This window comes from Silurus aristotelis (assembly GCF_946808225.1).
Source record: "Silurus aristotelis genome assembly, chromosome: 26".
Lineage (NCBI taxonomy): Eukaryota > Metazoa > Chordata > Actinopteri > Siluriformes > Siluridae > Silurus > Silurus aristotelis.
Genome location: NC_139599.1, coordinates 6,289,277 through 6,303,744, shown reverse-complemented (window position 1 = coordinate 6,303,744; position 14,468 = coordinate 6,289,277). Strand labels below are relative to the sequence as shown.

The 14,468-nt window shown below is 37.4% G+C and overlaps 1 protein-coding gene across 2 annotated transcripts in view; it reads right to left on the bottom strand.

Moving 5' to 3' along the window:
* Positions 1 to 4,197: 4,197 nt before the first annotated feature.
* The window catches only part of srrm3 (serine/arginine repetitive matrix 3), a 79,336-nt gene continuing 69,065 nt past the window's right edge, over positions 4,198 to 14,468 (bottom strand). The window contains exons 11-15 of one of the 2 annotated variants that reach the window (XR_014531828.1): positions 10,944 to 11,230; positions 10,568 to 10,798; positions 9,933 to 10,055; positions 7,576 to 7,682; positions 4,198 to 4,753 (exon numbers count right to left, since the gene is read on the bottom strand). Coding sequence is in view for 1 of the 2 variants with exons in the window: in XM_083531881.1 (XP_083388007.1) it covers positions 4,480 to 4,753; positions 9,933 to 10,055; positions 10,568 to 10,798; positions 10,944 to 11,230 (915 nt within the window). In the remaining variant the exon portion in view is untranslated. The remainder of the gene's footprint in view (positions 4,754 to 7,575; positions 7,683 to 9,932; positions 10,056 to 10,567; positions 10,799 to 10,943; positions 11,231 to 14,468) is intronic. The other variant, XM_083531881.1, reaches the window with a different exon arrangement.

Sequence of the window (14,468 nt, the reverse complement as noted above, 5' to 3'; positions counted from 1 at the left end):
ATTACTTGCAGCATGATCTTTTTCTTCAGCAGTATATCTTTTGTCATCTTCACTCAAACACTGTCTGTCCGGGTGATAAATCTTTCCAGGATCCACAGGAGGCAGTTGGTTGTCAGGATCAGAGCTCATTGGAGTCTACTGCATGAGACGCAGGTGTGCTACCAGTCTGCCACAAGGTGTGTGAACTCAAATGCAGAGACACACTAATGTAGGAAGAGCCATACTTTATTGTGAAAGTCCATAAATCACAAAAAGGGAATAAAGGAATAATAATAATAATAATTAATAAAAAAACAACAACATAGGTCTCACACACAATCCAACACAAGAGTAAAAATTAAAATTAAAAAGGGAAAAGACAAAACTCAGGACTCAATAAAAGCTCAGGAAAATATCTTAAACAAAGACTGTGACACAGAGGACTGAAGAATTTAAGTCAACGCAGGTGACTCAAGAAAAAAAACAAACTCGTGAAACAGACCACACAACATAACAACAAACAAGCAGGAAACAGGCAAAAAATGGGAACTTATATACACTCAGACAAATAGGGTACAGGTGGAAGCACTGGAAGTACAGGTGAGGGGCTTGGGAACACTGGCGACATCTGCTGGGGCAAAAACAAGAATTACTTTACAAAACAAAAACCTTGATGAAGCCCCCAAGATCCTAACATTTGGGCAAATCAATCATTCTGTGAGCTGCAGGATGTACTTGCAGTGAGGTGGTTTTGACCCACTTTGCATTAAAGCCACCTCTAGAGGGAGCTTGCATGGATTGTCCAAGCTAACATTAGAATAAACATAGTTAGCATGGGTTTGGTGGTAGTTCATAAATAAATATTCTGGCAAAAGAAAATAATAAACATGCATCTTTAATAGTATGATTGCGTTTACATAGTTTAATTAAATTTTTCTAGCATTATTATGCTAAAACTTGGCTACAATAGTTTTGTGTACAGTAGCATGCTGTAAAACATAGTTTTGGTCTATAATGTAATTATAAACTGGACTGTTTGTCTACTTTCACAAAAGTAAAGTAAATATACACACAATGATGATGATGAAGTATTTTAAGCCGTCCTTAGGAATGAATTTAATTTTTAAAAAAATGTTTTTTTAAAAGGACATTAATTTACAACAGTCCCAGCAGTTGAAGAATAGCATTGAAGAACGTTCACTGTACACCTGCTTGAACAGGTCAATTCACATAATAAACAAATAAACAAATTTGAATGAATAAATAAATAGGCATGTATTTAGATGACAGCTTTCCTGTGTACAGTGGTGGAATTACAGAGAATGAAGCTTTGATTATAAAAATGTGTTATATAAAAAAAGTTGGATAATGAGAATAACTTAGAACAGTTGTTATTGTTCTATAGTACTGATTTATGCCGTCACTGAATAATTCCAGTAAACTTTTCCAGTAAACTTTGTGAAGTGATGCAATTGCATTTACAAAGATGTAATCTGTTCCAGCATTTTCTTATTTTTAAAATCCTTATTCAAACTGAAGCACAAGCTACTGACGCTTGATCATATCTTACACATCTCAGTTATTCAAATACAATTTTAGTAACTGTACAGGCTTTGACAACATATTTGTTGTCCATGTTTCTCGCAGACTTCATAATCCAAAGCTTTTACTAAATGCATGATAATCTTGAAGAATTATTCATCTTTTGAAACCTCTTGATAAACCCAGAGTCTGTTTTTAAAGCTTTTTACTCACTCTTAACATATTGGGCATCTTTATCTCTTTAAATAAATAGTACCATCTAGGGGGCATTAACCCTGATTAACACTCAGTCACTCTGTCTTTTTGATACTTATCACAGTATCTCTCCTACAGCATTATCTAAAACCTTTATCATTTTTCTGTCACAAATAAAAAGACACATTTTTCCTAAACTTAACATATTGTATAAAATATTGTAAAATTATTATTTTTGTGGCTTATTATATAAAAATAAATTATTTTGGAGCAGGGCAAGGATGAGCCACATTGTTGTTCTTCTAACATCCTAAAACCTGTACACAGCAATAGCACAAGTCCATTAATATAGACCTGTGATCTGACTTGTAGCCAGGACTTCCTCAGGAGCTGCTGAGTGAACAATTTCACAAAGGAGTGAAAGGTAGCCAGGCTGCACATGAGCTCACAGTCAATAGTCTCTGGTGCATTCAGCAACACTGTGGTATAACGAAAGATATTAGCTTGCATTCATCTAGGCATATCTGACTTCTAACCGTGATTCCAACTAATAGGCCATTAGCTAATCCATAACACAAACCCTTTACAAGTTTTATTGCCACTAATGGCACCAATATTATAAAGCTTTACTAACTCTATTTAACAATCTGATGCTTGTTGTAACAGTTTAAACAGGAAGTAAATAATCATGATTTTTTTTTTTTTTGCTATTAAACACAGCAACTCATTTCGAATTTGAGAAACGTACAAGAAGTGGTTTCATTTATAAGAGACAAAAAAATACATGATCACATTTCAGGTTTTGACTGGAATATACTTTATTTTCTGTAGAATAATAACTAGTACACTACATCTATTGACTTCTATACAGTCCCATGTTAAGCGCTGTATAGTTTTGTTACTGAAGAGGGTATTGATTCACATGAATGAAAGATGACTCCAAGAACACTGACAAAAGGTGAGAGCAAGAAAGGAGAGGAAGACTGTGAGCATGTTTCCCTGATTGCATCATCAACTCATTTGTCAATTTCTAGTAAAAAGTCATACAGGGATAGAAACATGAGCTAATTGGATTTCTGGGGAATCTTAAGACTCAAGACTTAAAATCGAGTGAAAGAGAGGCAGGAACTGTTATTTTAAATGTCTGATAAAAGAGTGCAGGGTTAAAGTCGGTGCAAAACAGTAGTGTTATCATTAGTCGAGAAATAGAGTGAGTTCGCTTACAACTAATGCTTAGGATTGAAAACAGGAAACTCAGATTTCAATTCAATCCATTCTAAGATACTAAAAAAAATATTAGAAAGTTCTTGCTGGAATGTACACATCTATAGTCCAGTCCAGTCATTTCTTTTCTTTTCTTATTTCATTTTTGGATGCAGGAAGCAAGAGACATTCTTCATGAATGTTTATCAGAACACATAAATAAGCACAGAATAAATACATAATAAACATCAAATAAATAATGAATAAATAAGAAACAATTAGGCAAATAAATAATACAGAGTTCAACACGTAGTGTATGAGCAAAACGTTTTGTGTGTGTGTGTGTGTGTGTGTGTGTGTGTGTGTGTGTGTGTGTGTGTGTGTGTGTGCATGACAGTTTTTGCAGTCTGGTTTTAAGGACAGAAACTGACAACACCAATGATTATTATAAGAATAACTGTACAGAACTAATGCACTAAATTATTCAAAGCTCTAAATAGCTGATACAACTATGTATGCAATACCCTCAGCTAAACGAAGTGGGGTAGTGACCGAAATTATACACTTCTAAAAGGTCTTTGCATACAGTTGTATCCGATATGAAACGGTCAGGGAGACCCAAGAAAAAGGACATTTACAGCTGTGTGTGTGTGTGTGTGTGTGTGTGTGTGTGTGTGTGTGTGTGTGTGTGTGTGTGTGTGTGTGTGTGTGTGTGTGTGTGTGTGTGCGTGTGTATAGGTGTAGGTGTGTGTGGGGTGTTGTTGTCAGGCGCTCGTACTCGAACGTCTCCTCTGCTGCATCATGCTAACATTTTCACACACAAAGCCTTATGTCGTATAGGTTTGGATATACAGTGCATAGTTTACAGCCAGAGCTTGCAGCTTTTTTACACCTTCAAACGTCAACATCCCCGGAGCATGTACTGTATAATAAACTTTGTTGGAAAAGCACACGGTTCTGTTTTCCACTAGCAAAACATGAGATAAATATCATTAATATCATGAATATCATTAATACAGTCTGTGTTTGTTCTCACATTTGTTTGTTCGCGTGTTTGTGTGTCGGTCTTTGGAAGTGGGGCGGCCAAAAATGTTACCGAATGTGTTCACTGTTCGCTGTGGCGTCTCCTTCAATCCCTGTTGGGTTACATTCCTCCCAGCTGGGTGCTTCTTCTTCATCGTCCTTTGCTACACATCTCCTAATTTCTATAGACTGTTTAATTTAACTTTTTTCGTTCTTTGTAACTTAGAAAAATCTCAGGCCATAAAAGTGCTTCGCTTTATTTTTGTTCTCCCGGCTTTAGTTCTCTTGGTTTGTTTTGGATTTTGTGTATTACTTGTAGCTGTATGATCGAATCGTCATGAGCTGGAACAATTATTCTGGGGTTTAATAATGGGGTTTTTTTGTCACCTTTTCTTATAGAAGAAATCTTCCATAACATCCTCACAGCCAGTAATACCTTTATAGTTACTATAATTACTTATTTACCACGGATATGAGGAAAGGTAGTCTGAAATGTTTGGATTGTTCATTTCTTTGATTTTTCCATCCATTAGCTTGTCAGAAGCCAGGGCTCTCATAGCTGCTGTGACTGTAGTAGCTGTGTGCCTGACTGGGGCTTCGTGACTGACTGCTGCTCCTGCTCCTGCCCCTGTTCCTGCTCCGACATTTACTCCTGCTTTTGCTCCGATTTCTGCTTCTGCTCCGGCTGTCGCTGCTGTAGCTGTCATAACTCCTACTCCGACTTCGGCTTCGGCCGGAGCTACTGTAGCTGCTCAAAGAGCTGGAGGAAGACGGACTAGGTCTGTAGTATGGTATCGGCCTCTTGCGTGCACTACAGGGAGAGAGAACAACATTGGGTGTTAGATAATTCACATATGTTTATACAGTATTTAATGTATGAATTGAAGTCCTACACTGTAGTGTTTCTACTACCAAAGGCATGAACTACAGTGGGTACGAGAAGTATTCAGACCCCCTTAAATTTTTCACTTTTTGTTATATTGCAGCCATTTTCTAAAATCATTAAAGTTTATTGTTCTTCCTCATGAATGTACACACAGCACCCCATACTGACAGAAAAACACAGAGTTGTTTACCTTTTTGCAGATTTATAAGAAAAACTGAAATATCACATGGTCCTAAGTATTCAGACCCTTTGCTGTGACACTCAAATATTTAACTCAGGTGCTTTCCATTTCTTCTGATCATCCTTGAGATGGTTCTACACCTTCATTTGAGTCCAGAAATTTTTGATTATACTGATTGGACTTGATTAGGAAAGCCACACACCTGTTTATATAAGACCTTCCAGATCACAATGCATGTCAGAGCAAATGAGAATCATTAAGGTCAAAGGAACTGCCTGAAGAGCTCAGAGACAGAATTGTAGCAAGGCACAGATCTGGCCAAGGTTCCAAAAATTTTTTTGCTGCACTTAAGGTTCCTAAGAGCACAGTGGCCTCCATAATCCTCAAATAGAAGATGTTTGGGACGACCAGAACCCTTCCTAGAGCTGGCCGACCGGCCAAACTGAGCTATCGGGGGAGAAGAGCCTTGGTGAGAGAGGTAAAGAAGAACCCAAAGATCACTGTGGCTGAGCTCCAGAGATGCAGTCGGGAGATGGGAGAAAGTTGTAGAAAGTCAACCATCACTGCAGCCCTTCACCAGTGGGGCTTTATAGCAGAGTGGCCCGACGGAAGCCTCTCCTCAGTGCAGGACACATGAAAACCCGCATGGAGTTCTCCAAGATGGTGAGAAATAAGATTCTCTGGTCTGATGAGACCAAGATAGAACTTTTTGGCCTTAATTCTAAGCGGTATGTGTGGAGAAAACCAGGCACTGCTCATCACCTGTCCAGTATAGTCTCAACAATGAAGCATGGTGGTGGCAGCATCATGCTGTGGGGGTGTTTTTCAGCTGCAGGGACAGGACGACTGGTTGCAATCAAGGGAAAGATGAATGCGGCCAAGCACAGGGATATCCTGGACGAAAATCTTCTCCAGAGTGCTCTGGACCTCAGACTGGGCTGAAGGTTTACCTTCCAACAAGACAATGACCCTAAGCACACAGCTAAAATAACGATGGAGTGGCTTCACAACAACTCCGTGACTGTTCTTGAATGGCCCAGCCAGAGCCCTGACTTAAACCCAATTGAGCATCTCTGGAGAGACCTTAAAATAGCTGTCCACCAATGTTTACCGTCCAACTTGACAGAACTGGAGAGGATCTGCAAGGAGGAATGGCAGAGGATCCCTGAATCCAGGTGTGAAAGACTTGTTGCATCTTTCCCAAAAAGACTCCTGGCTGTATTAGATCAAAAGGGGGCTTCTACTAAATACTGAGCAAAGGGTCTGAATACTTAGGACCATGTGATATTTCAGTTTTTCTTTTTTAATAAATCTGCAACAGTGTCAACAATTATGTGTTTTTCTGTCAGTATGGGGAGCTATGTGTACATTCATGAGGAAGAAGAATGAACTTAAATGATTTTAGCAAATGGCTGCAAAATAAAAAAGAGTGAAAAATTTAAGGGGGTCTGAATACTTTCCATACCCACTGTATATATACAACTATGATGCAACTACTGCAGATATTGACTTTAGTGCACTATAGAATTAAATGTAAATGTAGGTGTTACACAGGTTAATGAAAGGAAAGAAAATGAACTTTTCCATTACCATGGTTTCAAATAAACATACTTCCAGAAAGTGTAACTGGTTAGAAAATATAAAAAAAAAAGTTTGCATCCAGTGCTAAAGACAAAGCATGGGTAGTTTAATTTGCTATTAATATTGAAATGTATTATATTTGCCCATTTGTGTTAGTCGTGCATGTTAAAGCCATATCTGTGAGACCTAATACTTAAAATATTTTTTTGCTATGGAATACATTGTCATTTTGTTTCTACTGATATTATTGGGTTTGCGTATTACAGAAATATGATTCTGTTATAATAAGCCACAGAAATAATCGTATACAATATTTTATACAATATGTTACGTTTAGAAATGATACATTTAGGGACAAGTAATCTACTTCATTTGTGACAGAAAAAGTGATAAAGGTTTTAAATAATGCTGTAGGAAAGAGTCGTAATGCTGTGATAAGAATAAAAAAGACAAAGTGTTAATCAGGGTTAATGCTTTCGTCCCCTAGATGGTACTATTTATTAAAGAGATAAAGTTGCCCAATATGTTAATACTGTACAATTAACACACATAACCATATGCACATACACACTGTAGGTCACCTCGAAGCACCCACACCGCTTGTGTTGCTGCCAAGCAAAGAGCTGTTAAATGGTATGGACGGATATATATTAAACACGTAATAGAAGTGAGTAAAAAACAGAGTTTATCAAGAGGTTTCTAAAGATTAATAATTCTTCAAAATTATTATGCATGTGCCAATTCATGGTTAAAAATCTTTGTACATGTTTCTTCATGTTTTGATGAATGCATTTAAAAATGTATATTGAAATTTCAAAACTCAAAACCTCTTGACTTCACCATCATCAGTGAATCATGTGACGTTAGTATTGGTATTAATCAGATGCCAGAAACCACTGTAGCAGCTTTGATTCGAGAGAGAAAGGCAGGGTTAGGATGCTGATTTCGGTACTGTAATGACATTGTTTGTGTGCCACTGCTTCACCAAACAGGTTCACAAGGATGCGAAGGCCAGGGAGAGTCCTGCTGCTCGGCAACGGTTACCATGGTAACCCTGTCTCCACGTACGGATACCCGAGGTCTTCTGAACACCTTAGTACAGGAGTGAAAGTGTGAGCTTGACTGATTCAGTGGTGCTGATTCAGGAACACAGGGAACAAACGTCAGCATGAACATATTGCAGATGTGCAGGTTGCTCGTTTACCTTGATGAAAGACCAAGCAAAAAGCATTTGATTTATATATAATAGTGTCAATTAATTTCTACACACCATGGACAGCACATTAAAACAATAATTAGCTTTGTTGTTTTGCATATGTTATTCTGGTGTTTGATTTTTCTATATAAGTCAGACATTTATATTTACGGCCTTAATCACTGAGCTACCACCTACCATGCAGCCACTTTTGGCTCCTTTATATTCAGCCTATGAGGTAAAATCTTTCTATTGTAACTAGCAGAGTTTGACTCTGTATGCACTGCACATTTTTAATGCTTTATGCCTGAACTATCCCCCTGTATGAAGGGCTGCTTATAGGCTGCTGGAACACATGTTTGGAAGTACAGAGTTATGAAGATAAACAAAAACACATACATAAATGTTACTGATGCACTCTTTCCTGAGAGTTGCCACAGCACAAGACAGAATCCTAAACATTAATGATCTGACAGCCAGGAAACGATGCCAAGCATCTCGCTTGGGCAAGTGTGCATAAGAGCAGAATATATCGCTTATACTTTCACACTTTATTTATTTGTCTTGTTGTTCATTAAATCTCAACACTGTCTGGCCTTATACCTTGACCCAGTATTTAATTTTGGGCCCCTCTATGATACAACTTATATATGATATACAAGGTGGTGTCAAAAAAGGTTCGAGATTAATTGTGCTAACTTGTGCTATTCTGAACGCGTGTTAACTCGTTTGGCATTTTATCAGGGACCGCAAGGTAAAACAGAGAGCAAACGTAAAATGCTCTTTCTAAAGCTAGAGATTCAGCTCAAGAATACTTCTAATATATATTCCAGAAGTTGCAGGAATGCGTTGGGAGCGCTATATTGGTGTGCACAGGGACTATTTTAAAGGTGGTAGTGTGTTCACGTAGATAAATAAAGTACTTTCTTGTAAACAGAGCTAGTCTCTAAACCTTTTGATACCACCTTGTTTATGAGTTTGATACCAATGATATAAGCGGAAAACTGCAGTAAACATAGCGGCCACGAGATGTCACTGTATGCGTACATGATAATACAACGACCAGGTTTTTATTAGGAAACTCATGACAGGGGAATTTTAGGGAATAGAATATAATTTTACCATATTTTTTTTCTGTCTTAGTCCAGTGAAATTACTTAACAGAAAATTACAATCACTTTTTTCCCCCAAATGCTTAATATGCTGCTATCCAACAATCCTAGGCTGAAGAGAACAAAACTGTTTAGGCTAAATAATAATTTGTTCAATATGATTTTATGTTAAAGAAAGTAAAATGATCTAATAACATCTACACTCATTTCATAAAGGATTGCAATTCATAGATATGCTTTTAGGCTCCTACATACTGCAGTCATCTCTAGCAACGACTAGTAAACTGGCTTATATTGTCAAAGGTTGTCAACTTAGGATTTCAGTATTAGAGTCCTTACATGTATTGTATTGTCCTGTTTATCGCAATGCATATTGAACATACAATCTAATAATTTTTTTAAATCATCAACATTAGCTTAATCGCCTACCTAGCTAGGTTAGTATGTTAGCTAGAAATCTGTCAATAATATAAAAGTAAAAAAAAAACCCTGAGGAATAGTTTTCAGTTCAAGAGGACTATGTTTTGACAAAACATCAGTGAATTGTATACAACACTTATGAAGCAGTGTAACTCTATTACAGCATTCTAGATAGCAACTTACAAGCACTAGTCAATGACAAAGCTCAGTTCAATATATTGTTCCGATAAATTGAGTCATTTTAATCCCTTAAATGTAATACATCCCTCGCAATCACACTTAGAGCGATTTTTTTTTTTTATTTAATCGTTGAGCGATGCCAGGTTTCATTTGCAGCTAAATTCATTTGTAAATACCTGAGAGAACCAAAGAAAAGAGACTTCATTATATTAAAAGAATTTTACCCAGAAATTCAGTCTCTTTCATTCCATCACTTTAATAAAGGTAATAAAGGTTTTATTATGATAGATAATACGTTTTCAGTTAGGGTTAAAATTAGCAAACAGAATAGAAATGACATTCCAGAAATGATCTCAGTAATAGAAAGTCTTTGTGCATTTTCTAGTAGTTTGCTAAAATAGAATTGTTAGAAATCGAGCAGAAACCTGCACGTACCTGGTGATTCTGCGAGCTTCCATAAAGCTGGGTGAGTCTCTTCTCCTTTTACGAATAGGAGAATAACTGCGAGAGCGTCGGCGAGTTCTCTCGCCATCGGAGTAGTGAGGACTGTCCCTCTCCCTATAACACACAAGAGGTTATGATTTGTCCACATTTTGAAAAAATACAGAAAGTAAATAAAAGCCAAACTCATGCACAGTACAGGGACGTAAGATTTTAAGACGTTTCATTGTGAATAAGCAAATTTGCATGTAAATGTGGAGCGTTTTTAGACGAAAATGCTGTTTTCAGATTTATCCGGATTAGTGTACATGAAGCCTTAAGTTCCCCTTTTGTGCCTGTTTGGTCCTTGTTCATAGTTTATGTTAACGTCTCCTTATGTTGTTGTCCCGAATCTCTGGTCTTTCCTTGATTTGCCTAGTGTATTTCATTGTTTGTTAGTTTGTTATTTGCCCATTTTGATAGATTTTTGGATATTTGGACTAAAAAAGGATATTGGGATATTGGTCCAAAAAAGAACTATGGATTTTTTGTCATGAAAATGACAAGCTGTAAGTAAATGTATGTGTATCTATAAATGTATATACACTGTTGTCTGTGTGAAATGACTGAGCAATAATGTAGACATGTACCTCGAGTTATTCTGGCGAGCATGCGGGGACTTAGTCTTGCTTTGCGTGCGCTCTCTTGATTTGGAGCGCGATGAAGAGCGAGCACTGCTCCACGAGCTGCTTTTTTGCTGTAGACCTGATTTGCTCTTTTTGCGGCTGGACGTGTGACGGTGTGGAGTCGGTGACGCAGACACACTCCGGTTCATGGCTCGACTATGATGGTGCCTCTTAGATGAATGAGACCCTTTCGCTCTGCCAAGCAATACAAACGAGGGAAAAAAATTTAGTGTAGCTGTCATGATTATAAAATGATGTGGATACAGAAAAAAAAAAATCACATCCTGATCCTTTTTGAAAAGGATAGTTGATGGCCAAAGCATCAATAACTAGGTCTCACTTCTTCACATGAATGCCCTTGGATTTAGACTGGAGATCGAGTTGGGAGTCACTGCTATGGGCAGGAGAGTGGCAGCTCCGTCCTGCCTGTTTTCCTGATGACTCAGAGGACAGCTTGCCACCCCGCTGTTGCCTTTCTTCTCCCTTTCCTGCCTCTCCAAGCTGGGCATGGGTCTGTTGTCGTCCAGGGCTTCGACAGAGGGCGCTGTGGCTCTTCACTTCCCGTACATTAGGGGGCGTCTGCCTCTGCACTTCATTCGGTGAGGATGAAGCCAATGTCCGTAACTTCTGTAGATGTATAATAACCAAAAAATAAAAACAGGGGAGGGGGTGGGGGGGAAGAATAAAAAAATGACACAAATACACAGAAATTAGAGTCTTTTTCACTTAGATGAGTGCGATGGTGTACTTGCCAAAATAAAAGCAAATATCTAAAAGAAAAAGAGCTAGAAGTTTTCTTGATATGGCTTATAGACAGTCCTCTATGGTGCAGCGCATGCAATACTTGGCATGCAAAACCATAATGAGCTGGAAATTATAATCCCGAAAGAAAAGAAGAGGAAAGAAGGGAAAAACATGTAAAAACTGTGAAACAAATAAAGATCGGGAGAACAGAGAGTGAAAAGAGAGAGCGAAAAAGACCAAAGAGCTGAGTGGAAAAGGAGGACTTTGTCATTTTTTTATTTTTTTTATAAATGGCTACAAACAGAAAAAAGTGGGGGAAAAAAACTAGAACAAAAAAAACCAAAAAAATCAGACAACTTGACAAAACATCACAGAAATGGAAGGAACAAAATTAAAGAGTCACAATTATAGAGTCACTCGAATTTGCAAACAATTGGTCTTCTATTCAATAGTAAAAATTTCTGCTTGTGGATTGTTTTTCCTGCAGACAATTGCTGAGATGTGAACAGCGACCCATTTCCTTTTTTTTTTTCATTTCTTTTTTTTTTCATTTCTTTTTATTTTTTAAAATGGCTACTCTGTTTTAACTCCCTTTTGGTTAACATCCACTTACCAATAAAGTGGTATTCCCTCCTTTAGTAGGTAAGGTATGAAGAGAAGGGAAAAGTGGGGCAACATAAGTGCATCATTAGATTCACAAAATGCAAGAGAAAAAGACACAACACCCTTCCCTGGTAGTGAGCATGAGGCAATACATGAAATCAATCGAGAAAAAAAAAAAAAAAAAGACACACCAAATAAAAGATAGATTGATAGGTTAATAAATAAATAATTGAATTCAAAAACAAACAAGCAAACAAAGAAATAATCAATCATTTAGACCTAAAGTGAAGAAATTGCACTAGGAGCTTGGACGCTCTTTTCAAAAACGCTCGTTTTCAAATCAACAAATCATTCTGATGGTTATACTCATATACTCTAAGAGTAAAATGAATCTATCAAAAGGGAAAACAAGGAATCTATCAGCTGATATCCAATTCATTTGTCAATTAATAACATGCAAAGTTGCAAAATAGCATACCATAAAAATAACCATTTGACATTGTTATGTTTTTTTACTATAGCATTATATCTGGCCTCTTTTATAGTTCTGTTTTTATTGATAAAGACTTGTAAGGACTTTCCTGCATGCCTAAAACATTATGAAACATGACCATTAAAACAACCTGACAATACCCTACCCCCTAACACACCTCATAGCAGTTTCCCTATTTCAGTAGTTGTATATTCGTATACTTGAATACAACTATCAATAAAAAGTGGACCTGCGATGCTATTTTTTGACTACCAATACTCTGCACTCACACTGAATGGCAAGGAAACAAAGTGCCTCAAAATCATTGGGTTTCAGTGAAAACTGGGGAACTACATATAGGAGGCAGAGCGACAGTGATATGAATGTGGGGAGAATGAGGTGAAGTGGGCAAAGAAAATAAAAGAGAATAGGGTTTTTTTCCTCTGTTGTAAAAAAATGATATATGATTTTTTTTCTGAGTATCGTATCTGAGTATTTGTTCCTGTTTGCAGCACATTGGTGATACTTTCTGTGCTGCTGTGGGCTTGATGTCTTGCCATTCGAATTTAAGTCGGTAAAATACTGTAGTTATAGAAATTGTAAAGAGCGGAAACTGTTTGTAAACTACTTGTTATACACAAGCTCTTCCCTGCAGGAAATTTTTATAGTAGATGGAGGGTATTGGTGGTCACATGGGTGGTTTTGTTAACATTCTGTCGCTTTTGTTAATGTGGCACCAGTAAAACCCTGGCAAAAGAATGTCCACTAGCATCCAAAACAGAGCTAGGTGAAAACTCACTGGTGGTTGGAGCATAGCCGGACCTTTAAATTGATGGTATTACGAGTAGGAGTGAACAATGGCTAGAAAAAAAAAAACATTTTCAGGACGTTACAATATTTGAAGTCTTTAAGACGAGCGAACAAATAAATCAAAATTTCACACAACTACTTTTGTCGTTTGAAGCCAAAGTTTTACTTTTGTACCTTTAAGAGTTAAATAGATTGAAATCGACGAGAAAAAAACAAAACAAAGAACGAAAATGTGCCAATCAATTATAAGACGAATGTACCATATCACCAAGAGACAAAAAGGGATGCGGCACAGACATGAATGCATTCTAGTCAAACGAAAAAGAACAGAGAGACAGGAAATGGACTTTTGAGGGGAGGGCAGTGTACTGAGACTTCAGCAATAGAGCAAAGCTACATTTGAATGTTGGAAAACAGGTGTTGAAAATACTGTAGAAATAATAAAGAACATATTACTAAGGAAGAAAGAAAAAAAGGAACAAAAAAGAAAAACAATGAAAATAAATTTGCCAACGTTTTTTTTTTTCATTATAAATAAAATAAGAAGAAAGAGAGAGAAACAGTCAAGCTAGGGTGCTTGTCACATTCTCATCTGCATAGAGACCACGTGCGTAGGCAGAGCATTACCTACCTTCCATTTCAATCAGAGACACGTATGCAATATTGACAGAACGAGAAAAGGAAGAAAAAAAGGAGGAGGGGGGGAAGGAAAATTCTCCGCAGCGAAATGGGAAAAAGACAATGAGTTCTTTTTAGTATCCCTGCTAATTACTTGGTCCACAAAACTAAAAAAAAAAGAGACCAAACCAAAATAGAAGCTAAAATCTAATTCGACAGGTAATTGAGAACGAAATTGAACCATCACCCATCCCTCCCTCTCCCAAACAAAATAAAACAAAACAAAAAGTCAGCATGAATATCGGCCTTATTCGCCTGGACACATGTACAGCCATGTTAAGGTTAAGATGTTGAGGGCATCTAAATTACAGTCAAAATAATTAAGAGACAGAAATCAAACCCGTCGTACGAATCGATCCTGCGTGAAGGAATGGAGAAGAGATTGAACATGCACACAGTGGTTGATGGGGGCAAAAAGCATGTCAGGATGACAGAGAAAGAGAGCCACACACACCACGGATGGAGAGAAGGAGGTGGAGGGGTGTCGAGTGCTAGGATGGAAAACTAAATTGAGCACACTGAAAAGGGACCCCAGTCACATTTCTGGGATTATGTATA